This window comes from Monodelphis domestica, chromosome 5 (genome assembly GCF_027887165.1).
Source record: "Monodelphis domestica isolate mMonDom1 chromosome 5, mMonDom1.pri, whole genome shotgun sequence".
NCBI lineage: Eukaryota > Metazoa > Chordata > Mammalia > Didelphimorphia > Didelphidae > Monodelphis > Monodelphis domestica.
Genome location: NC_077231.1, coordinates 303,776,039 through 303,803,365, shown reverse-complemented (window position 1 = coordinate 303,803,365; position 27,327 = coordinate 303,776,039). Strand labels below are relative to the sequence as shown.

Below are 27,327 nucleotides of genomic sequence, written 5' to 3'. Positions count from 1 at the left end.
GAGGGGTCTTAGGGATCGTTTAGTCTATTACCCCTGCCTGTTCCCACTTTTATACAGGAAACAACTGGGACTCAGAGATATTCATAAATTGCCTGAAGACATACAACAATTTCAATTCCATTGAATTCAAGCAGAATTCATCAAAATGCCTACTGTGTGCCTGCCTTCTGACTGTGTACCCAGGGTTTTTCCCACTGTGTCATCCTCCCTCCATAAAAATCACTTTATTAGTGGTCAATTCCCTCTCTGAATACAACTAAAAAAAATACGATTTCAGGATTGAAACTCTTATTAAGAATAATTGACCAGGGGCTTAATGAATTGAGAGCCAGACCTCAGAATGGGAAGTCTGGGTTCAAATCTGGTCTCAGACACTTCCTAGCTGTGTGGCCTTGGGCGAGTCACTTAACTTTTATTACTTAGCCTTTTTGAGTCTTCTGTCTTGGAACTGAGTCTCTGAATCAAGATAGCTGGTAAGGGTTAGAAAGAAAGAAAGAAAGAAAGAAAGAAAGAAAGAAAGAAAGAAAGAAAGAAAGAAAGAAAGAAAGAAAGAAAGAAAGAAAGACAGACAGACAGAAAGAAAGAAAGAAAGAAAGAAAGAAAGAAAGAAAGAAAGAAAGAAAGAAAGAAAGAAAGAAAGAAAGAAAGAATAATTAGCCTCATGAGACTTTGATGATCATGGAGGGTGGGTCAACAATTGCTCTTCCAAAAAGCATTTTATTCAACTAGCTGAGTTTTAGGTAATAGTATGGCAAGCTGAGAAACACCAATATTCATATGATCTATTTCTATTGCCTCTTTTTTGTGGAGGTGAGTTTCTTGAAAAAAAAATTCTAATCAATCCTGAAATTCCTAGGATGACACTCAAAATAATAATTTTATTGTTTATTATAATTTTAATTATATTATATATTATAAAATATTTATTATAAATAATTATTTACTATAATATTGAGCCTGAGACTTCATGGGTATAAGGAAAACTGCTAAGATAATCTTCTCTATCAAATCAGATAAGGCACTGTTTTACAATTTATGTTCTAAGAGGGTTGCCTGAAATAGTTGAGAATTAAATAACTTATCCCAGGTCACATGGCTACTTGATGTTAGTTATGAGATTTGCACCCATGGCTTCCAGACTCCATCTTTTCACTTTACAGCATTACCTCTCATATAATGCTTTAAACAGTCTCTCACTTGATTCTGACAACTGGGTGAAAGATGTGCTATTTTTTTTTCTGAAAGGCTAAATAGGGTCCCAGAGCTATTTAGTGTCTAAGATAGGATTAGAACTCATGTTTTTCTGACTCCAAGTTTAGCACTCTATTAACCACATGGTTACCCTGATGATAATTTGATTAGAATCTAGATCTTCCTGGTATTAAGTTATTTGCTCTATCAATTGTAATACACTGCTTCTGTCAGTTATGGAATGTTGCTTGGTGACTCTTTCCTGTTTTCCATCTGTTGGCCACACTTGTACAATGAGAACTCAGGAAAAGAAGGAGGAGTTTAGAGAGGTCAGTGAATTTCGTGGTTTCCTAGTTATCTCTCTGAAAAAATAGTTTTATTTGGGAAGGAGACTAATCCTGGACATTTTTGTATTTGCTCCACCACCTGTTCAAATGGGTGACTGGATCATAATGTAATTTTTAATAATGACTGTTTCCAGGATTTTCACAATTTAATGAGCATTGCTTATATGCCTCCTTCATGCTGAAAAGATGCAGAAATAAAAATGGCATAGTCCCTGCCCTCTAGGAACTGTCAGTCTAATAGAGCAATAGGCCAGGTACACAAGTAAGTGTATTATGACAGTCAGAAACACAAAGGACAGGAGACCAACATAAAATAAAAGAAGCTCTCACAAACATGAGGACATATAAGACTATAAAAACAACATTCCTTCTTTGCATTTCCCTTCCCAAGCAATAGACTGGCAACCCTGGGAGAAGAACATTTGGGGTATCTGATTTTTTCCAAATCCTTTCAAACCCTTATCTGTCTTCTATCTTGAAATCTTAACACTCTTTTCTTGTTTTTTTTTTAAGATGGTGCTTTTTATACCACAGACACTAACATCCTTTGAAATAAAAACCATTAAGAAAAACTATTTTTAATTGCAAAAAAACTAAAAACTTAATACCAACCTTGTCTGACAACATATGTATGATTCAGCACCCAACTTTTTTTCAACTGAAAATCTTCAGGATCCATCCTTTCTTCTTTCACTCTTTAGCTATAAACTTTATTTGGGACTGGGATTGTGACCACTGGCTCCTCCTTGGATTTTTCCAATTCTAATATTCTTTCCTAACATCCTTTTTCAGTACCATAATTCAATTCCCCACCCCACCTTCCATTGGTTGCTTCTTTCTTACTTTCTAAGTGACACATTCTTGATTTTTAATATGGGGCCTAGGTTCTAGTAGATACTTAATGACTTTTTGTTGAATTGAATTGGATAAACCATTCCTATAGCACTATAGATGACTAAGACACAGACAGAGAGAGAGAGACAGACAGACAGAGAGACAAAGAGAGACAGAGAGACAGAGGGAGAGAGAGAGAAGGAGAGAGAGAGATGGATGGATAGATAGATAAGTGATAAATGGGTGGAAGATAAGTGGATGAATAGATTGATGAGAGATATGGGAATAGATAGATAGACTGAAAGAGAGATAGATAGACAGACAGATAGATAGATGGATAGGTGATAGATAGATAGGTAGGTAGATACATGAATGGATAGATTAAATAAATAGATGATAAATGGGTAAATGGATACATGAATAGATAGGTGGTAGATGGGTGGAAGATTAGTGGATGAAAATACTTATGAGAGATGTATGAATAGATAGATGACTAGATAGATGATATATGGTTGGATGGATAGATGATAGATGGGTGAAGATGGATAGATAGATAGATAGATAGATAGATAGATACATAGATAGATAGATAGATAGATAGATAGATACATAGATAGATAGATAGATAGATAGATAGATAGATAGATAGATAGATAGATACATAGATACATAGATAGATAGATAGATAGATAGATAGATAGATAGATAGATAGATAGATAGATGGATGGATAAAAATGTAAAACTGGAAGGAACTTTAGAGGCCATCTAATTCAAACCCCTCATTTCACAGATGAGGAAACTGGGACTCAGAGAGGTTAAATGAGTTACCTACAATCAGAAGTAGCAAATTTCAGAGCCAGGATTCAAATAAAGATTTGAGTCAAGATTCCTACATTATCCAAATCTGGCATTCTAACAGTTTCTCAACAGTCTATTTCAGAACCCCTTTCACACTCACTTTCAATTTTGTTTCACTTCTGCTGCTTCCTCTGTCCCACCCCTCTTTGGACTTATTCACTGTCCAATTTCACCCTCTATTTTTACTTCTAGCACTCCTCTGTTTGGCAAATGTCCACTATTCCCTCTATAAGACCTCCTCCCCTCATCTCTGCTCCAAAATCTCTCCCATTTGTCACATAATAGCTCTTAAAATCCTACATCTTCCACATTGCTTTTCTTGACTGTATGCAAAAGAGTGATTTCCCATAAGCCTATTCTACCCAAAGGTGAATTTCCCTCTCAAAAAACAATTATTATAGGGGGCAGCTGGGTAGCTCAGTGGATTGAGAACCAGGCCTAGAGACGGGGGTCCTAGGTTCAAATCTGGCCTCAGACACTTCCTAGCTGTGTGACCCTGGGCAAGTCACTTGACCCCCATGGCCTAGCCCTTACCACTCTTCTGCCTTGGAGCCAATACACAGTATTGATTCCAAGACGGAAGGTAAGGGTTTAAAAAAAAACCCAATTATTATATCCTTTGCCTAGTGTCAGTATTGTATATCAGATGCCCTCCAATAAAGTCCACACTCATGGCATCTACTTTGGATTGAAAATCTCCTGAGGACAGGAACTGTGTCTCTTTTGTTTTCATTTTTTCCTCTTGATACTTGGTACAAAAGCCCAACACATGAGCCTTTTCAACTAAGTCCTTTGTGTGATTTGTAGAATGCAAGATCCTTTATTACAGGGATTATTTCATTTTCTGTCTTTGTGCCCCCTAACAATGACTGCCACCTGTTAGGCCCTTAAGATACATTTGTTGATCGATTAGTGCAGATACAATTTGAGTATGAGAACACAGTGACTGGGTTTCCATTTATGAAGACACTATAAAATGGGATTATGGCATTTGATATACATTTTGGGGGGGAGGTGAACATTTAATGTAAAAACAAACTGGCTACCCATCCCTAAAGTGTTGTTTCAAATAAATCAGGTTGGGGCTGGTGCTCGTGGATGACCAGTGATCATCTGATAGTGTACAAATGACATTGTTGTGGCTGACATAAACATCTCTATATATAAATATCTCAACAGGCATCTTGGGGTGGCTCAGCTTTGATGTCAAGGAAGCATCGCAAGCTTCTGCATGGCATCCACAGGTAAATGTAGTTTCCCAGTTCATGGTGGCACCTTCGCTCAGAAGGGACACCCCTCTGGATTTTGTGTTTTAACTAATGTGTTGATATGGGAGAAAACAAAACTTTTAGAAAGACAAACACCACCCCAAAGCAAGCAAGCAGACACAGAAATCATCCCCACAGAGACAACCAAGTACTCAGAACTCTAAATTAAATATTAATACTCTAAAATCTGTTCATGAGAATGGGCTTGGGTAAATGGGAAATAATTGTGTTTTTCTCTGCCCTCTCCTTCTCCTCTTTTTTCATTCCTCTTGCAGGGCTGACTCAGTGGCCTGGAACCCACATAAGATGCTTATGGCTGGGATCCAGTGTTGTGCTCTTCTGGTGAAAGACAGCTCGGTGAGTTACTTTCTCGTGTGTGTGTGTGTGTGTGTGTGTGTGTGTGTGTGTGTGTATGAATCAGAGGAAGCTGGAACACACAACCCATGCAAAAAAAACAAGTTGGGACCAATGTCTGGAAGGTTTGATCTAACACCAAGTCAAGGGCAGAAAGGAATACCTGCCGTCATCCAATAGAAAAGAAGTCCGAGATAAACAGCTGGCATCTTTGCTAAAGTCACTTATGGCTTTTGTTTAGAGGAGACCGAGCCCAGACACCAGGCCTTCTGGAGATTGTCTGCTGCTCTTTGTGCACACATTTAAAAGCTTGGTTTCAAATGTGGCTGAGATTTGTTCCCCTTGAGTACATTCGGGAGTTAAGTTTTCTTTAAACTATTGCTCACTGTGAAAATGGAGCAGATGTTTGTATGGCTTTAAATGGAATACTTAATATGCTGAGCTAAGGTTTAATGGCTTCCAGTTTAGTGGAAAGATATTATTTGAAGGTTGATCACTGGATTGATTGATTGGATGGCTCAAATGATCAGAACTTAGATTCCCAACGGAAGTCAAGATCCGATCAGCGATCGTTGGGAATGTCTGAGCAATGACCGGTTGATGGCCATTGGGCAAGGTGTTGGTTGAACTTCTTTGTCTGAGAGGCAGAGAAAGATGAAATCATTCCTGTTCGCCAAAAGTTGTTCCCATGAGCACCTGCACATCACTAGAAAAATGCAAAGAATCCATTTGGGAAGTATTCCAAATATTTCTTCTTTCTGAAAATGCTTCACAGATCTGTGGCAGAGTAAGAAATCTTCCTCTGACTTGGGTATAAATTTCAATATCTGTCTCTGGGTTCCTCAATTGAAATGACTTCCTTTGGCAAAGCTCGATTCATTTTCTGTTTATATTTAAAATGAAAAGAACTTTAAGACTTCTGTTCCTGTTTTACATCTCTGGCATACATATGGATCTCCTGAGTCTGTCCTAGGGATGGGCTAGTGATTGGTGGAATCTGGTAAGATTGGTGAGGATTTATGTAAGAGGTGATGTGATGGGATATTTTAAGAAATTACAAAAATGAGGTCTGCAGAGAAACATGGGCAGACATATCTGAAGTGATGCAGGGTTAAGTAAGAAGTGCGAATTCTATTTAGGGAGAAATTATTAAATACTTATTTTATAGAAGACACAAAGAGAAGACAATAGTGTACACAATAGCAACACAAATGTTTACTACAAGAGCAGCTGAAGAGAGTCACACATACTGATGAATCTTTTTTGTTGTTGTTTTTAAACCTTCCCTTTCATTTAAAAATCAATACTAGAGAGCCAGGCCTAGAGATGGGAGGTCCTAGGTTCAAATCTGGCCTCAGACACTTCCCAGCTGGATGACCCTGGGCAAGTCACTTAACCCCCATTGCTTAGCCCTTACCACTCTTCTGCCTTGGAACCAATACACAGTCAGAAGGCAAGAGTATATTTAAAATAAAAATCAATACTATGTATTGGTTCCAAGACATAAAAGTGGTAAGGGCTAGGAAACCAGAGAAAGTGACTTGCCCAAGGCCACACATCTAGGAAATATCTGAGGTTAGATTTGAACGCAGGATCTCCAGTCTCTAGCCTGGCTCTCACCTGACTTGCCTCCTATGCTGATGAATCTTAATGAATAATTTCAGTTCTGGGTAACCAATAAGGAAAAATGCTTTTGTCTTCTCAGTTGGCTGGTTGTGGTGATGGATATGGAATGGGTCATCCATTATATATGTGTTGATTGATTTTAATGAAATAGTTTTTCTTTCTTAAAAGTTAAAAGTAAAAGGTCAATGTAGGATCTCTGAGGGAGTTGTTGAGGGGAGAAAAAAGTAAAAGCAATAGCAAAAAAACTTACAAAAACAAGCCCTTTCATATCAATTTGATAAACATATATTAGGCTCCTATTATATGGTATCTCCTATGTGAAGCATAATGGCAAAAAGAGACAGTGCTATTTGGAGGAAATAATATTTATAAGTATCTACAATAAGCCAAACACTGCTAGCTGACAGCAATACAGAGACGACATGAAATCTAGCCTGTCTTCCATGAGCTCATAATTTTATTTAAAGAGATATAGAGGTATATGTAACATGTATGAAGTAGCTATAAAGGGACAACTGAGTGGCTCAGTGGATAGAGAGCCAAGTCTGGAGATGGGAGGTCCTGGGTTCAAATCTGACCTCAGACACTTCATAGTGGTATGACCCTGGACAAGTCACTTAGTACTGATTGCATAGCTTTTACCACTTTTTTTGCCTCAGAATCTACACATAGTATTGATTCTAAGGCAGAAGATAAGGTATTTTGTGTTTTCTTTCTAAGTAGATACAAGGTTCTTTTGCTGGAGAAGACTCAAGTAGATGAACCTCTGGGTGGGACCATGCAAAGCTGCATGTAGAAGATGGTGCTTGAGCTGAGTCCTGCAGGAAAAAGTGAAGGTGAAAGAAGAAATGCCTTCCAGCAATGGGTTGGGAGATCCACAATGCAAGGATGTGGAGATGAAAGATAGAGGGAGATGAAGTAGGAAACCAATATGGATGACCCTGGGCAAGTCACTTAACTGCTCTGTGTCTCAGTTTGCCCATCTGTAAAATGAGAACATTGGACTCAGTGGTCTCCTGGGTACTTTCCTACTTGAGATCTTAATCCTATGACTGCAGATTATGAGAAAAGGAATCCTTTCTAGTAAGACTTGAAAGGTTAGATGGGGCCCATGTTTTGAATGTCTTTAAATCCCAAGAGAAGCTTCTATTTGCCCACTATGGGCCCAGCAATTGGGGGCCAGTGGGGTCTATTGCAGAGAGGAGAGCTCGGGTTTGTACCATACTTTCGGAAGATCACCTTGGCATCTTGGTGGAGGATGAATAGGAGAGGGCAAAGACATGCCACAGAAACCAGTTAGGAGGGAGTTCAGATGAGAAATACTGAAGGCTTTGACTGGGGATGGGGAGTGGATATTGACACGAGTGGAGAGAAGTAGAAATGATAGGTCTTCGAGACTTGATTGGATGAAGCCAAGTAGGGAGCTAAGGATGACACTGATAAGGAAGTCTGGTGATACCTTGGATGGAAATCAGGAAGCTTGCAAGAGGATTGGTTTAGGCAGGGGAAGCGGGAGAGAGGGAATGAGCGCTGTTTTGGCCATGTTGAGTCTGAGGCACTTCTGGGGCATCCCATTCAAAATGTCCAAAAGCCAATTGTCTATCTATTTTTTTCATGCCCTTCACAACCAACCTACTCTTTTTTTAATTATATTTTTTGGAATATAGATAAATAGACAACAACTGTGTCTCTCTGTCTGTCTGTCTGTCTATCTCTCTCTCTCTCTCTCTCTCACACACACACACACACACACACACACACACACACACACACCTTTTTTAAATCACAAAATCTGTGAGTTGGAAGGGGTTTCAGCAGCTATTTTATTGACTCCCTAAGCAAAGGAACTCTTACTCTGACATACCCAATAAGTGACCATCCATCTCTGCTTGAAGACCTCCAAGGAGGAGAAACCCACCACCTTTGGAAGCAATATATTACTTACAATTGTTAGAAAATTTTTCTTGACATTAAACTTAGTTTTTTACTTTGCAACTTCTACCAGTTCTTTCTGGTCTTGCCATGTGTGGACAAACAGAAACAAGGCTAATCCTTCCTCCACAGGACAGTCTTTCAAATATTTGAAGATAACTATCATATTCCCACCCAACACCTTCTCTTTTCCAAGCTAAACATGTCCAAGTTCTTCAACTGATCTTCATATAATATGAACTTTGTATCCTTCACTATCCTGATTGCCCTACTTTGGACAATCTCCAGTTTAATCAGTAAACTGTGGTACCCAGAATTTACCCCAGTATTCAGAGTGAGGTCTGAGGATGGTGGAATGATCCCCTCCCTATTGCTGGAAATGATATCCCTTTTAGTGTAGCCTGAGACTGCATCAGCTTCATTGGCTGCCATATTGCACTATTTGTTGACTCATTCTGAGTTTGGGCCACTAAAGCCTGCAGACCTTTTTTCTTCATTGCCAACTTCAGCACCGTCAGGTTTTATGGCTGAGATTATTTGTACAAGACCACACCATGCTAAGTAAGAAATGATGAGAAGATTAACTATTTTGAAAATGGAAAGACCTATATGAAATTATGAAGAGTAAAATAAGCAGAACCAGAAAACATTATATAAAACAGCAGAAACATTGTTTGAAGAATAACTGTGAACATCCACCTCAAGAGTAAGAACTGATAAATAAAAATCCATGACCTAGTTTTATATATACATTTTTTTTTGTCAAATGATGCCTTCTCTAGTGCAGGGAGGGGAGCGAGAGAGGGAGATACCTGAGAACTTTAAGGTAATAACTAATTAATTAATTTTAAAAAGTGAGACCACTCCACTCTTGCTTCCATCTGTTGTTACTTGCCATTACTGCCATCTTCAACACATCTTTTAGAAAAATCCAAGTTGAATATGTTTTCTCAGTGTCCACATGAGTCTCTTTAAAGAGTTTCCAGCACCTGATACAGTTATCTTGCACAAAGTAAAAAGCATTTTTTGGATCCAATTGGATCCTTTTCCATTAAATTTTCTTCTTACTGCACTTAAAAATTTCATTTCTGACAGCGTTCTATCCCTGACTGGTCTGGCTTCCCTGGAATGATTTTAGGCCATGGCAGCCCACTTAGCCTTTTGAGACCCACTCACCTAAAATCTTAATTGCATGGCAGTCTATGCCCAAATGTCCTTTGTTTCTTTATCATGGATTCGAAGATAGAGTGTTTATCTCTCTCCGTGGTTGCCATTATTTTGACTTCAGTAGTCAGTTCCCTTTCACTGATCAGAATCAGATCCAAGATATTAGTTCTACATGTTGCATCTTTAACTTATTAAAAGATAAAATTATCCTTAAGGCCATTCAAACATGATGGTGACTCTGCCCTTCACAGGGCAATCTTCAGTAGATGTCCAGATAATTTGAAAATCCTTTACTGTTACTTTGTTATGCCTCTGTGAAAACCTTGTTATCTGCTTTCTGAAAACCTTTTATTGAGGTGGCCTGTTGTGCATTCCTATGATAGGATTGTTTTGATTTTTACATCTGTATAATGGGGTGAAAATGTTGCCTGCACTCCCTTAGTCTTGTTGAGGATTTTCCAATCCCTAGCAATAGTTTTGTTCTTCCTTCTGGCAGTATCATTGTCCAGATATGAATTACCAGAGAGGTAGAGTGGTTCTCAGGTTTGAAAAGACTCAGGAGTTTCTCCATCATGTCTTGCATTTATTTTGTAAAAACTTTCTACCTCTTTATTAGTTATTGTGGGATGCTAGCAGAGAATCATAAAACACTTGTCTCTTCTTCTGACCTTTACTTCTGATGCTCCCTCCTTCTCTCTCTCTGTCTGTCTCTCTTTGTGTTTTTCTGTTTTCTCTGTCTTTTTTGTCTCTCTCCTCTCTCTTCCTCTCTCTGTGTCTCTCTCCTCTCTCTCTTTATGTTTCTCTGTCTCCTCTCTCTCTCTTGTCTCTCTCTCCTCTCCCTCTTTCTGTTTCTCTGTCTCTCTCTTCTCCTTCTCTCTATCTCTCTTTGTGTTTCTCTGTTTCCTCTCTCTCTCTTTTGTCTCTCCTCTCTCTTCCTCTGTCTGTCTCTCACTGTATTTCTCTCTCCTTCCTCCTTTTATCTCTCTCTTTCTCTGATTGTCTTTCATCTTGTAGTCCTTAGATCCCCCACCCCCCACCCCCAAGGAATACTTACTCATTGAGAACTCAGAAAGTGGAAATGTTTCACTTCAGCCTTTTAGATGCTCTTGTGGTATGGAGACCAGCTCAAACGTTTTGTAGGTGTAAAAATTGTTTAGTTATAATAGAAAGACAAACATCACAAACTCTCCATAGATCATTGTAAGATTCTTCTGGTCCTCCAAACTTGCTGGATATGGATCTTCAGTCATTTGTTGGTAGATCTTATGGCCAATCCCCATAACAAACCTTTAATACAATTTCCCATTGTCCATGACAGTTTGCTGTTGTGGCCTGAGACTTTAGAAGGTCCTGATCCAAGGCTTAATTACTGTAGTTTTCCTATCTTTTCTCAGATGAGGTTTCCTACATTTCTTTTAACTGGCAAGTTACAACTTTCTATCTGGTCGAAAGCAAATAGATTTTTAGTCCAATAGAGTTACTAGATATTTTCTATGTTTTGATCTTTTTTGTTGTTGTTGTTCTCTCTCAAAGACTGAAGTTTAGAAGCCTTGGCTATTTTTCTGTTATTTCACTGTTGTTGTCAACTGTTACATTGATTTATATAAACAATACTTCCTAGCTATATGTGCCTGAGCAAGTCACTTAACCCCAATTGCCTACCCTTACCATTCTTCTGCCTTAGAACCTCAATACATTCTGTATCGAAAATGTATTTTATGTATATAAAATGCTAATTGCTGATGAAGTAACACTAAGCAGTGATGGTTCTTCTGCAGTGATTATGCATTATCAATGAAGAGGTCTGTGATTTGAGTGAAAGTGATGGGGATGACTATGGGGAGGAGTATAATGGTGGTGACTTTAAAGGAAATAACCACAAAGATCATCGTTAATGTTTTCACCAATTCAGGCAGTTAAACTTTTTCATGGTCAAAAAAATCAATACTTAATATCAATTCTTTTTTTTAATTTAAAAAATTTCCCCACATCCTTATATCTATTGTTTTTAGAATATTGTTCCATGGTTATATGATTCAAGTTTCCTCCTTCCCCTCTTCCCTCTCCCCTCCCAGAGATAACAATCAATTCCACTGGTTTATGTGTCTTATTACTCACAACCTATTTCCATATTATTCATATTTGTAATAGAGTCATCTTTTAAAAACCACAACCCCAAATCCCAAAGCCATAGAACCCAATGATAAATCCTATGTTTTTCTTCTGTGTTTCTACTCCCACAGGTCTTTCTCTAGATGCGGATAGCGTTCTTTTTCATAAGTTCCCCAGGATTGTCCTGGATCATTGCATTGCTATTAGTAGCAGGGTCTGTTACATTTGATCGTGCCACAACGTTTCACTTTCTGTGTACAATCTTCTACTGGTTCTGCTCATTTCACTTCACATTTGTTCAGGGAGGTCTTTCCCTTTCATATAGAAATCAATCAGGTCATTATTCCTTTTAGCACAATAGTATTCCATCACCAACATATACCACAATCTGTTCAGCCATTCCCCAATTGAAGGGCATCCCCTCGTTTTCCAATTTTTGGCCACCACAAAGAACACAGCTATGAATATTCTTGTGCAGGTCTTTTTCCTTATAATCTCTTTGGGGTTCAAACCCAGCAGTGCTATGGCTGGATCAAAGGGCAGACATTCTTTTATCGCCCTTTGGGCATAGTTCCAAATTGCCCTCCAGAATGGCTGGATCAATTCACTTAGTGTCAATTCTTAGGCAGAAGGTAAGTGGTTAAAAAAAAAATTACTTTTTAAAAAAAACTTGGAAAGGACCCAGTCCAACCTCCTTTGGAATCTGAGGCCTGGAGAGGTAAAGTAACTTGACTAATGTTACCCAACTAGTTGTTGGCAGAACTGGTCCTGGAGCTCAGATTTCTTGACTCCAGCTGAGAACTCTCTCCAGGTAGTCCATATTTATTATCTTATTATAATAGTAGGTAAAGATAAGTAGGCATGCTCATGCTCTGATTAAAATTCATCAACTTCATAAGCACAATAAGGGGAAATCATGACAGATAATAGTTATTTTAAAAATACTTTTAGGGGACAGAGAGGTGACTCAGTGGATTGAGAGCTAGGTCTAGAGATGGGAGGTCCTGGGTTCAAATCTGAATTCAACCATTTCCTAGTCACTTACACCCCCCCCCCATTGCCTAGCTGTTACCATTCTTCTGCCTTGAAAGCAATACACAGTATTGATTCTAAGATTGAAGATAAAGGGTTTTTTTAATGAGTTTTAGGGGACTCAAAACTCAGTTTTGGGGCAATGAAGGGAGATAGCTCCTAAGAAAATAACTATGATCTTGGGGTGCATTAAGGGAAGTGTCTGGGCTGTGGTGTCTGATTCTGGGCACCACAGATTGGGAAGGCATTGATAAGCTGGGAAGTGTCCAGAGGAGAGCACTGAGGAAGGTCAAAGGCTTTGAGTTCCTGTTCAATGAGACTCAGTTGAAGAAGATGAAGAAGATGAGAGTTGGGGGAGTGTTAGAGCTGATGTCCAGAATCTGAAGAGCACCATGTGGATGGGGCATTAGCTTTGCTGTGCTTGGCCCCAAAGTAAAGAACAAAAAACAATTGGCTGGTAGGGTGGAGGCTGGGTGAAGCAGAGAGTTCCAAAGAGTCAAATCTAGGCGTGAGAGAAGAAAATGTTTTTTTTTCACAGTTTGTTGTTGTTGAGTCTTTTTTCAGTCATGGCTGGCTCTTTATAACTCCAAGTGGGGTGTTCTTGGCAGAGATACTAGAGCGATTTGCCATGTCCTTCTCCAGCTGATTTGACAAAGGAGGAAACTGAGGAAAATAGAGTTAAGTGACTAACCTAGGATCCCATTGACTCTCGGTGGTTGTATTGCAATTGCTGCTCAGGCAAAGGTTGGGCCAACTGACTTCTGAAGTCCCTCTGACTGGATTTTGTGACTTTCGTTTCACAAATAAAAACAGTCAATTTTGGAGAACTTTTGTGTTAATAGTCTGGGTTCATTGAGAGCCAGGCCCAGAGATGGGAGGTCCTGAGTTCAAATCTGACCTCAGACACTTCCCAGCTGTGTGACCCTGGGCAAGTCACTTAAACCCCATTGCCTAGCCCTTACCACTCTTCTGCCTTGGAACCAATACCCAGTATTGATTCAAAGACGGAAGGTAAGGGTTATTAAAAAAAATAGTCTGGATTCAAAAAGGAACCTGGGGCCAGACACCACTTACTATCTATGTGACCTTGAGTATCTCATTTAACTTCTTAAAATCAAGCACTGGGCTTGGAATCAGAAAGACTCCTCTTTCTGATTTCTGAACTCCTGGAGTTCAAATATGACCTCAGACACTGCCTAGCTGTGTGACCCTGAGCAAGTCACTTAACCCTATCTTTCTCAAATCCTCATCTGAAAAATAAGGGAGAAGGAAATGGCAAATTACTCCAGCATCTTTGCTAAGAAAACCCCAAATGAAGTCATGAAGAGTCAGATATGACTGAATTATAACTGAACTATGGGGTCCCTTGATCACTAACTCTATCATCCTTTTTTGGAAGCATATAATTTTACTGATAACTGAGTGTTTAAAAGCTAATTACTTTGGGTAGCTAAATGGCTCAATGGCTAGAGATAGAGAGATAGATATCAGAGGTCCTGGGTTCAAATCTGACTTTAGACACTTTCCAGCTGTGTGACCCTGGGCAAGTCACTTAATCCCCATTGCCTAGTCCTTCTGCTCTTCTGTTTTGGAACCAATACTCAGTATTGACTCTAAGATGGAAGGGGAGGGTGTTTTTTTTAAAGCTAATTACTAGATCCTAATAGTGATAATATTAATGTTTAATAGCTTGTAAACTCCTTGAGGCCAGAGACTATCTAATGGTTGTCTCTGTATCTCCATCACCTAGCCTAGCACCTGTGACCTAGCAAGCTCACTGATTAATTGGCATTCCACCTTCAAGTTTCCAAAGGGTGACTCGGTGAGTCTAGCAGTGACAGCTCTTGTAGCCCAGTTCTACAGATCAGGAAATTGTTGCTCAACAAGGTGACACGATGCTGCTTTTGGTTCACTTTCCCAGTCAAGATGGAGGAAGATGGAGGTACGCAATTGCTACGCAAAGAATTTTGGGATTTCAAAAACTCTGGCATTTGAGAGAATCTTTCTTTCGAATTGGATTTGGGTAGAGAACCCAGTTTCTGATCTCTGAGATCAGAAACTGGGTTCTCTACTCAACTCCAATCCTCTTTCCATACAGACGCCAAAATGAGTTTCCTTGACTACAGATCCCAATCACCCGCTCCTTGATAAACACCACTGGCTCTAGTATGAAATAGAAGCTCCTCTGCTAGACTTTCAGAGTCCTTCTCTACCTGCCCGCCCTTATCTTTCCATCCTTATTTGTACAATATTTCCCTTTATGCCTTCTGGGTTCCATCTTAACTGGTCTTTCCTCTGCTTCTCACACACCGTTTCCCATCTCTGTGTGTGCAGCGGTCCATACTCACGCCTAGAATACATTCCCTCCTACAGCTCCTTCACCACCTTCCCATCACCAGCCCCTCGCTGACAGTGGGGGCTCTCTCCCCCCCCCAACTCTCTGGTATTTTCTTTGCATGGACATCACATTCCCCCATAGAGTGTAAGCTGCTTGAGGGAAGAGATTATCTCATTCTCCGTCTCTGTGTCCCTGGAGCCTTGCATGTAGTAAGCAATAAATGCAGATTGATTGATTGATTGATTGATTGATTCTTGGCAACGACTTCATAGTTCCAATTGCAGAACCAGCTGAGATTCTCAGTCTGCCTCTGGCCACTGAGGTCTGACCTTAGTTTCCCAAATCTAGCCAGCAATGAGAGAGGTGATGGTTCTTTTTTTGCTTTGCTCTGCAGCTACCCCAAAACGGATTGGATCAGGGTGCCAACACTGGTGGTCTCCTAGCAGAGCCTGGATGACTACTTGTCCCCTCTGCAGGCTTCCGTTTCCTTGAATGTGAAGGGGAAGAGGGCTTTGAATTCATTGATGATCCCTTCCCAGCTCCGTTTTTTGTGCAGTCAATATTTTTATTAATATATAATAAATAATAATAACATTATTAATGTTTATTGATATAATTAATTTTTAAAAACAGCTACTATGGGCCAGGAACCACACTAAGCACTGGAGATGCAAAGAGAGACAAAAGATAGTCTCTGGCTTAGAGGAATTTATAATCTAATGGTAGGGAGAATCAGAAAACTATATATATATTTATATATATATAAATATGTATATATATATATGTATGTATGTACATATAAACAGGCTCTCTGCAGGATATACAGGAAATTATTAACAGAGGGAGGGCACTAGAATTAAAAGTATTGGAGGCAGCAAGGAATCTCAGTGGATAGAGAGCCAGTCTTAGAGATGGCAGGTCCTGAGTTCAAATGTGGCCTCAAAGATTTCCTAGCTGTGTGATCCTGGGCAAGTCACTTAACCTCCATTGCCTATCTCTTACCCTTCTTCTGCTTTGGAATCATTACTTAGTATCAATTCTAAGACAGAAGGTAAGGTTGGGGTCTTTTTTAAATGTTCTACTGGTTCTTTTTTGGTGTGTGTGTGTGTGGCTGGTTGTTAAACATTCACCACCTCATGCCTAAATATAACCAGTCTCTTAGCCATATTGCTATAGATGCACCCAGTTCAATATTAAATGGTGACAGGATAGTTAGTTTCAAATGTGGCTTCAGATGCTGTCTAGTTGTGTGACCTTGGACAAGTCACTTATCCCCAATTATCCAGCCCTATCCAATCTTCTGCCTTGGAACTGATACTTAGTACTGTTTCTAAGACAGAAGATAAAGATCTCAAATTGAAAAAAAAAAAAGAAATGAGGGACTGGGAAAAGCTTCCTAGAGAGATGACCAGATTTTAGGAAGGGCTTGAAGAAAGGCGGGAGATAGAGATGAGAAGGGAGAACATTGCAGGCGTGGAGTACAATCAGAGAACATGGCTGGAGTGGAGTGATGAAGAATCTCTTCTTGTTTGTAGAATAAAGCAAGGAGGCCGGGGCACTCGATGGAAGAGTGCATGGCAGAGGGTACAGTATTAGGTATAAGAATATGGGAGAGGGAGCGCATTCTCAGCAAAGAGTACTCTTCACGGGTCTTACAGAGGAGGGGTACTTTTTTTCTCTTTGTACCCCAAGAATCTGGCATAATGTTTAGTGAAAGTTTGATGAACTGAATGGATTAAACCAAAGCCACTGATAGTCGCCATCGTATTCCCAAATGGTTCCTTCTTGGCAAGTTGTGGGCCATCAGGGTTAAAATGAGAGTGTGATAGACCCAGTGGCCAGCCTACCAGCAGGAATGATGAATAGAAATCCTGAATAGCACAGGTATACTCTCATCAATATAATGCAAATTACCCAGTAATAAATATGTTCATACATCACAGGAAAACGAATTCCTTCGGTTTGTACCCTAAAGCTCTGACACTCGGGTTGCTAATTTTTTTTCTTTCCTTTTTCAGTTTACTAGCTGGTGGCTGTTTGCAATCTTCTTTTAGGGGATGAGGTTGGCAGCAGGAACAAAGCTGAGCTACTTGCTTTAGGAGTTGTAATATCATTAACCCTCTTTGCAATGTAGGGATAAAAAGAAACCAGAGGTACAAAAAAAAAAGAAAAAATTTGTGATTCTAAATAGGTTCACTTCAGATGTAAATTCTGGATCTACACGGATAATGTTTTAGGATCAAATGATTTCTGATGCTTTGATCTGAAAGAAAAGTCAAGATATTTTAAAAATTCAATAGAATAGAGGGGAGCAAATCTAAACACTTTTTTCTCTCTCTTTATTAGCTGGGAAAGTAGGACTATCTGCTAGGAGTGTCAGTATTTGCTTTCAGTTGCTTTTAAAAAGAGATATCCATATTCTACTGGTATTGCTGTTGGCTGGGAAACATGGGATGTAATTGTCTCCAAAGGCCTGAAAATGAGCATTACCCAAAGGGCAATGGACAGGCGCATGGTGGGTGGGAGCAGGCCGCCATATGGAACCAAAGAAGCACTTTGAAGAAGACCAGGAATAAAGCGTGTTGTTGGGAAATGGACGATAGAGAGTGAAACTGATCTGGTCATGTGATGAGGGCAAGGGATGACCAGTGGGTAGCCTGTGATCATAGTGTTATGAGAAAGTGAGCAAAAAACAAAAACAAAACAAAACCCTAAAGTGAAATTGTGTATTAATAAGGACAAGAACCAAAAAGACTGGGCAAGACTGGATGGTTTTAATCTGCATCATTGGAGAGAATATGCACCTCAGTGAGGTCACAGATCAACTGGAAGATTTGAATAGATTTTTCAAAAGGTTTTTAAAAACCAGTGAACAAGAGGCCATGAGGTGGCTCAGTGGATAGAGAGCCAGGCCTAGAGTCAGGAGGTTCTGAGTTCAAATCTGGCCTTGGATCCTTCCTAGCTGTGTGACCCTGGGCAAGTCACTTCACCCCCATTGCCTAGCCCTTATCTCTCTTTTGCTTTAGGTCAACTCTTATTCTCAATTCTAAGACAGAAAGCAAGGGTTTAAAAACCACAACTACAAGAACAATGAACAGAGTTGTGAGTGATGGAATGTCCCAGGCAGATTACTACCTCTCTTTTCCCATCTATCTTTACTCTTTTCTGTTCTACTCCTTGAAAATTCGAAAATAAAATTAAATAAAAACATAAACCTCCCTTATAACCAATTAGCACGAGTCAAGCAAAACAAATCCCAACATTAGCCAGGTCTGAAAAGGCACTTCGCATTTTGCTCTGCTAGCGCCTCCCTCTCACGAGATGGGTGGCATGCTTCACCGCTCATTATTCCAATGGAATGAATGATGCCTTGTCATTGCCTTGATCAGAGTCCTTAAGCCCTTCAAAGCTGTTTTTCTTTACACTCTTTTGGTCATTGTATAAATTATTCTCCTAACTCTGTTGTTTAGTTTACTCTGCATCACTTCATAGAAGTCTCCCATCTCTTTCATCTTTTCACAGAGCAAAATAATACTCGATTACGTCTCTCTACCATACTTTCTTCAGTCACTATTCCCCAGTGGAGGTGTATCTTTTTGGTTTCAATTTTTTACTGCCAAAAAAATGAATGATTTTTACCCAAATGGGCCATTTTTCTCTTTCTATTTTTTCTTCTCTTGTCTTTTTTTTGGGGGGGGGGGGCATAAGCCTGGTAGTGGTATGCTTGGGTCAAAGTGCTTCTTAATGTTAGTTGGTAGAGTACTGGACTTAGGAAGACCTGAATTCCAATCCCACCTTAGAGACTTAGTAGCTGTGTCATCATTCTGGGCAAGCCACTTCATCTCTCACCCTCTTTCTTGAGCTGCAAAATAAGTAGGTTGTACCCAATCACTTCAGTTTTTAAGTCTCTCATCTGGTTATCCTATTGAAATTTGTATTCAATCTGACAGGATCCTGGAAATGTAAATTCCAAAATAAAACACCACATCATTTTTTTCAACCTTTATCTTCTGCCTTAGAATCAGTGCTGTACATCGATGGGTTCCAAGCCTCATGAGCTGTAAAGGGTAGGCAATGGGAGTTCAAGTGAATTGTTCAGGGTCACACAACCAGGAAGTGTCATATAATTTCAATCATCGGTCCCAGGACCAGACAGCAAGTAAGAAACTAGACCTCTCTCCCTTCGTTCCAGAAGGAGGGGGCTCTGGCTACAGGCTATTGTATACACTGTCAGACACAGTGACTATGTTGTAGCTTCTTCCCCCCTCTTTCTTTTTTAACATTCGGGACAAAGGATGACTTGATGGGTAGGAAAGAGGGTAGAAACAAATTTGATTTTTAAAAAAACAGTAAAAATGAGACAAAAAATTAAAATAAATAAATAAACTCATTTTTTCCTTTTTAGTGTGGAATGTAGATGATAAGACTTCTATTTCAGCTCTTACAAACACCAGAGTAGGGAAGGGAAAGGAAAACGAAACACTTCAGAGAAGCTAAAGCAAACATGATTTGGCTGTTTTTTGTACTCTTCCAGGCCTTTTGGAAGTACCATTAAGTGGTTTGAAAGCCCTGAACAATGTGATCATCTCGGTGTTGTGTGTCAGTGTGACTGGGGCCAAACAGCAATTTCAAAGCATCCTCTCATGCAGGGAACTCTCCCTCTTCCTCATACACTTAAATCTCAGTATCGTTTGGAATGTCAACCTCCCTGCTGTAATGTAGGTTCATGAGGCACGAATTATAGAATTACAGAGAGCTCCAAATGAGCTCTAGGGGACAGCTCAGGATGTGCCAACTGGAATCAAAACATTTCCTGGTTGGAAGGCCCAGCCCCTTCCCTAATGGCCACTGCCATGTGGAATTCAAGGATCATGGAACGTATAATGGCAAGGCATCTAGGATGTCCTGCTAGGATCAGAAGGTTTAATGGTAGACAGGATCTTGGAAATCTTCTAATCAAAGACTTTCATTTACACTTGAGGAAGCAGATCCAGAAGGGGACAATTGGCCATCAAACTTTTGTTCTGTCTGAAAACCTGTTTGAAATGGTGTATTCATAAGATAGGAGCAGTGAGGTAGTACCATGGATAGAGTGCTGGGTCCAGAGCCAGGAAGACCTGAGTTCAAATCCAGCCTCAGATACTATTTGCCTCAGTTTATTAATCTATAAAATGATCTAGAAAAGGAAATGGCAAACCACTCCAATATCTTTGCCAAAAAAACTCTAAACGAGGTCACAAAATGCCAGTCAGGACTGACATGACTCAACAACCACCACCACAAAAATCCATCAGAAGCTGAAACGGTAACAAACAAGGAAGACAAGATCATATATAGAGCTGAAAAGGACTTCAGAAGCCACTGAGTCCAACCCTCCCATTTTACAGATAATAAACTAAACTATGGAGAAGATGAACATTTGCCCAAGATCATATGGGTAATAAATGGAGGAAGAAAATTTTGAATTGAGTCCACAGGATTATAGACTTAGAGCTAGAAGGGACCATAGATGCCATCTATTGTAACCCACTCATTTTATAGATGAGGAGTCTGAGACTTAGACAGATTAAGGATTTGGCCACGATCTTACAGGAAGTAACCAGCAGAATTTGAACTCAGTTTCCCTGACTCCAAATCTACCACTCTTTGACGTTATACTACAAAATGATTTTGGCGGAGGGGGGGATAAAGACACATTTTAAGTTGAAAGACACTTTAATCCTTTGAACTCCGCTCTAAATTCCTCTTTAGTATTCCCCATATTCCTTTAGCTGTGAAAAGAATTTTCAAACCCCTGAGAATAAGGGTGTGAATTATATGTAATTGGCAATATTCCTCAATTGAAAATGGGTACATAGATATTTCTTCTCTTCTCATTTCTGAAATGTTAATGAATGAATGACAGTTTATCTCATTTGAGCAAATGAATGTAATGATCAGCTTTGAATTTCTGTATGTGTACATCATGTGGTAAGCCAGTGACTTAGAAATAACAAATGTAATTATCTACCTCCTAAGCTAGCCTTCTCAGCATGGTATTAGAATGAAATACTTGCCATTAGAGTTTAGCAACAAATTTCAGTCTCCACTGTCTCTTTAATCTTTTTATTAATCAAATCCATGATATGGACCATCATCCTTCCCAAAACTCAGGCTTCCAACCTTGCTACTCTTTACTCCTCCACTCACTCTCACTCCACAAATCCACTCTATTTCCAAGTCTTGTCATCTTTGCCTTCACAACATTCCCCATAAATGTCCTCTTCTTTGCACTCGTTCAGGCACTCATCATCTCATGCCTGGAACATTGTTATAGCTTGCTGGTTGGTCTTATTGCTGCAAGGCTCTCTCCAGTCTAGTCCATTCTCCATTTGGTTGCTAAAGCAATCTTCCTAAAATGCAGATCATGAACTTTAGGGGTTGCCTATTGCCTCCAGAATTAAAAGTCCTCTCTGGGCCTCTCTCTTGAAAGCCTGTCCCATTCCTGACTTTCTTACACTTTATTCTCCTTCAGTCCTTCCACACTGGTCTTTCCCATTGCTATTCCCCATACAACAACACTTCTTCTCCATTGGCTCTTCCCTATACTGGAATTATTTCCTTCCTCTTCTTTGCCTACCTGATTTCCTGGCTTCCCTGAAGATTCAGCTCAAATCCTGCCTTCTGCAAGTTCTTCCCCACTCTTTCAACACCTTCCCTCTGACATTACCTCCCATTTACATGGCTAGATGTACGCCATTGTTCACATGCTTTCACAGTGTCTGGCACACAGTAGGTACTTAATAAATGTTTATGGATTTAAAGATCATGTCCTGAGTCGTTCCATCTGGATCATCTTGCTACCCAAATCAAAGCAGTTCCTGTTTATATTTTATCCGCCATTTGCTTTTGATTAACTCAGGGCAGGTCACCTCTCTGAAGTTCAACATTTCCATCTACAGAACTGGGAAAAGAGTGTTGAATTACTTGCTTCATAGGCAAGGTTATTGTAGGGATCAATGGAGATAATATTTGCAAGACACTTTGTCCAACATTTCAACGGGCTTTCTATGTATGGGCGCAATCTGTCATCATCCTCCATCAGCATTGTGGGTCTGCCACTTCCTATTGGACACATCACTTACATTCCTGGGCCTCAGATTCCTCATTTGTAAATGAAATGTTTGCAGCAGAAATGGGAGTTCTTCACTTTTGTGTTAGGAGACCCTTATGGAACTCTGGGGTATCCCCAGGATCTTTTCTCTGAAGAATATTTTTAAATGCTTAAACAGAACCTGTAGTTTACAAAGGAAACTAATCATATTGAAATAAAGATGTATTTTTCCCCCATCTGAGTTCAAAACTATCCAGGTTAAAAACCCCTGGACTAGATGATCTGAAATCCATGATTCCTTGATCCAATAATTGGACTCTGTTCCTTGTCTATAAATCAATTTCCCCTCCAGAACAAAAAAGCACCACCAATCACAATTTAATTTCTAAGAATCTGTTAACTTATTCATGAATGTATTCTCACTATAAATATAGATTTCAGACTTTCAGTTTGAATCCTGGCTTTGCTAATTACGAGCTGTGTGACCTTAAGCAAATCACTTACAGTCTCTGGGCCTCAGGTTCTTTATCTGTAAAACAAGGGACTTGATGACCATCAAGATCTCTTGTAACTTTAGACCTGGAATCCTGAGGGTAAGGAAATGTGTGACCAGTCTTTTTATTAGGTTGTTTTTGTTCTTGTGGTCTAGTTGGTGAAATACAGCATGTGCTTTGTGAGCCAATGGTTTGTTTAAAGACTTCATCCCGTCTGTCTTTGCACAGATTGTAGCACAACTTGGCAGACTGAAATGCCATCTCTCTCAGAGAAATGGGAACCAAGCTTAGGGCAGGAGAGCCCAATTGGCCAGCGGCTTTCATCAGGTCAGGCACCCACACTAAGATCTAGATTGTCTTTGCAAATGAAAACAGTCAAATGCAAATGAGAATTTGCTAACTGTATTTATTTGTTCATGCTATTGACTAGATTTGTCCTTGGCTGATAATCATACATGTGTCATATGTGTTTGCTATATGCATATAAGATAATGTATAAAGCACTTTGCAATTTTAAAGCTCCATATATGTGTTAGATTTTTATTATTATGTTACATACACACATTCAATCAATCAATAAATGTTAATTAACTCCCTACCATGTGTCAGGCATTGTATTAAGCTCTGGGAATAGAAAAAGAGACAAAAGATGGTCCCTGTCCTCAAGAAGTTTATCATCAATCAATACCACAGTGAAATGAGAAGAATGCAAACTTTGGCTCATAAATCCCTTAGTCTTTAATCTGCTTTTTTGGTTTTGGTTTTTTTTTTGGTTTTGGTTTTGGTTTTTTGCTACTGTATCAAATGCTGGTGAACAGTAAGGATTGGCCACTACAATATTTATAACCCAACGAGATTTAAAAAAAAATTTTGTACAAAAAATATAGCCATGCTCTTTGTGGTGGCAAAAAAAAAATTGGAAAATGAGGAGGTGTCCCTTGATTGGGGAATGACTGAACAAACTCTGGTATGTGATGGTGATGGGATACTGTAAGGATTGATGAACTGTTTGATTTCTATAAATAAATATAAAAAAGATCTCCATGAACTGATGTAGAGTGAAAGGAACAGAATCAGGAGAATATTGTACACAGAAAGTGAAACAGTGTGGGACAATCAAATGTAATAGACTCTGCTACTAATTGCAATGCAATGATCAAGAACAATCCTCAGGGATTTATGAGAAATAATGCTATGCACATCAAGAGGGAAAAACTGTGGGAGTAGAAACACAGAGGAAAACATGATTTATCACTGACTTATATGGGCATGTGACTTGGGGTTTTGGTTTTAAAAGATTATTACAAAAAATGAATAATATAGAAATAGATATTGAGTGATAATACATATGTAACCCAGTGGAATTACTCCAGGAAGGGGAAGGGAAGGGGGAGGGAGAGAACATGAATCATATAATCATGGGAAAATACCTAAAATAAAATAAAATAAAATAAAATAAACCAGTAAGGATTGGGTTGCGTGGGAGAACATTCAAGAGAAGGCAATCAGGATGGTGAACAGTCCTCAGTTCATCCTGGATGTGGACGGGTTGAAGGAAGTAGGAATGCTTATCCTTATTGGGTGGATGAGATTGCTGACTTCAAATATTTGAAGGGCTGTCATCTGGAAGAAGCTTTAGACTTGTTGCTTAGTCCAGAGTGCAGAAGGAGACGCAGTGAATGGAACTTTCAAAAGAGGTCCATTTAGAATTGGAGTGAGGAAAAATTTCCTAATGATCAAAGTTGCTCAAAAGTGGAATGAGTTGCCTTAAGGTGGTTGTGGCTGACCGATCACTTGTTACATATATTGGATAGGGAATTCTTTTATGGATTATAGATTGGTCTAGGTGACCACTGAAGGCCATTCTGATATTCTGTTTCAGTTCTATAAAAGAAGAGGTTTATGGGTTGGCTGAGAAGGAGAAATGGAAGAAAAGATGGGACTAGATTTTCCCCTTCCCTGTTCCTTAAAAAAAAAAAGCCAATAAATCAATAAGCATTTCTTAAACACCACCCTGATAAGTGCTGCAGCTATAAAGAAGGGCAAAAAAAAAAAGTCAATGCTCTCAAGCAGCTCACAGTCTATTGGAGGACACAATTTGCAAATAACTAGAGATAAACAAGAGATATATGAGATCAGTTGGAGATGATCTTAAAGAGGAGGCACTAGGATTAAAGGCTTCTTGTAGAAGCTCAGTCACTGTGTGAAGTTCTGGACTTTAGCTGAGACTTGAGAAAGCCTGGGAAGCCAGATGGCAGAGACGAAGAAGGAGAGAGCTCCAGTCATGGAAAATGCCCAAAGTTAGGAGCTTCAGGATCATGCCTCTTTTTATATCTCTAGCACTTAGGAGAGTGTCTGGCACATAGAAGGCACTTCATATATGTTTACTGATTAATTGCACAGCAAAGAGACGTGCTTTGGTTTCTTTAGCATTAAGTTGCCTCCTCTTCTGTCTTTTTCATTGTGTTTGGGGGTGTCACTTAGCAGTATAGACCAGGGCTGTACGGCCTTTGAATCTGGTCTTGAAGTATTTCTTCTTAGTTTTATTACTAGTGAAAGACAGCTTTGTAGGACAGATTAAAGCCATCAGCATTTGGTTGTAGAGATGCCAATGCTTCCATTCGATGTGCTGTCAGATTCTTTGTTGTTGTTGCTGCTGAGTTGTTCTCAGTCGTGTCCGATTCTTCGTACCATTTCACTATCAAACCTGCCAGAAGCGCAGTAAAAGACAATGAAAAACCCAGTTTTCAGAGCCAGGGAGAACCACAAACTTTTATTTAATAATAATAAAAAAAGATTGCTTTCAGCTGCAAAGGTGGCAATGAGCTGGGTTCTGAGTGCTGTCCACTTTAATGGGTTTCATTTTCGAATTAAGAAAGCTGGCAGATAGCTTAGCCTTTGGTGAAACCATTCTATGAAACATGAGAGGCAGCCTTGGGAAAAGTGTTCAGTGAATGCTTTCTTTGTTGCCTAGAATTCGGCCTTATGGAGTCATTCACCTGGTGGTGCCAGTGAGGGCAAGCAAATAGACACCAGGACTCAAGGGTTGGATTTTTCCTCCTCCCCATTAGATATTAAAACAGTGAATCAATCAGTCTAAGGTTTTCTCATCTGAGAAGGGATGTTTGCTTTAAAAATGTCTCCTCTGCCTTGATGACTATTTTTTAAACATTTCTTTTCCCTTACTTTTAACATGTAGATATTAATTTTTAAATAGCCTTTTCCCCTAATGTTTCTCCATGTTCTCTCCTTCTCTCTCTTCCCTTCCCCTGCTTTGATTACTATTAAGGATATGTAAATTCATGATGTTATGGAAAATGCAACATGGGAATATATAGTGCCTTCTGTGAACACAGTAGGTGCTCAATTAGTGCTTGATGAACTTAATCAAATGTGGATTTTATAAAAATGATAGTGAATGAAGACATTTTATTCATTTATTCAGTTAAATTCCATGTCACAAACATCTATTAAAAACTGTGTGCCAGATACAGGGTTAGGTGCTTTATATAAAAGACAAAAGAGGAAAACAAGCCCCTCCTTTGAAGGAATTTATGTTCTGCTTCGTGGATATTCCATGCAAAGGAATAAGTAAATATAACAAAATTTGAGGAAAGAACAGTAGCGGCCATGGGAATCAGAAAATGATGCCCAATTTGATGGGGATATGACTGGGGATGGAGACTTGAAATCACCCTGGTGTCACCCTAGTGCAATATCAATACGGAAATAGGTCTTGATCAATGACACATGTAAAACCCAGTGGAATTGTATATCGGCTATGGGAGTGGGGTGGGAGGAGGGGAGGAAAAGAACATGAATCATGGAACCATGGAAAAACACTCTAAATTAATTAATTAAATAAAAATTTCAAAAAAAAAAGAAAGAAAGAAAATGATGCCCATTGAAGATGGCATCTGAGCTGAGTCTCCAGGAAACTTGGGGTTCTAAGAACTGTACTTAAGGAGAGAATTTATTTCTCGAATACGGAACATCCTCTACAAAGTCATGGAAGGTGGAGTCAGATGTAGATCAAAGCATACTCTCTTTCACATTAGTTTATTTACAGATTTATTTGGGGGGTTGGGTTTTATATCATTATTCTCTTACAACAATGACCAATCCTGAAGTATGTTTTGCACGATAATACATGGATAACCCAGATCAAATTGCTTACCCTCTCCTAGAGAAAGGAGGGAAGGGAGGAAGACAATTTGGATCATATAATTTTGGAAAACGTATGTTGAAAATTGTTATTACATTTAATTTGGAAAATAAAATATGTAGGAATAAAGGGGGGAAAAAAGACCTGAAAGTACAGATAGAATGTCAAAGTCAGGAAACACTAAATATACCCCTTCACTTAGAATGTGGTTCATATGAAGGTGAGTAATATGGATTATTTCTGAAAATATGTGGAAGCCATATGCCTAAGGACTTTGAGTGCCAAACTGAGGGGTTTTTTATTTATTTGACTTTATTGCATTTTTTCCTTATCACAATACCAAAATGTTTTAAACATTCATTTTCTGACATTTTGCTCTCCGAATTCTCTCCCTCTCTCCCTCCCTTCCCCCCTCTGGAGACAGTAAACAATATGACATGTTAGTCATGTGTGATCATGTAATACATATTTCCATATTTGTCATGTTGTGAAAGATACATCGCACATTCAAAAAA

General features: G+C 39.2%; 1 protein-coding gene across 2 annotated transcripts in view; it reads left to right on the top strand.

The window, feature by feature from the left end:
* GADL1 (glutamate decarboxylase like 1) overlaps window positions 1-27,327 on the top strand; it is a 216,951-nt gene that overhangs the window by 75,918 nt on the left and 113,706 nt on the right. For both annotated transcript variants that reach the window (XM_007505216.2, XM_007505217.2), the window contains exons 10-11: window positions 4,411-4,475; window positions 4,775-4,856. In XM_007505216.2, coding sequence (XP_007505278.2) covers window positions 4,411-4,475; window positions 4,775-4,856 — 147 coding nt within the window. The remainder of the gene's footprint in view (window positions 1-4,410; window positions 4,476-4,774; window positions 4,857-27,327) is intronic.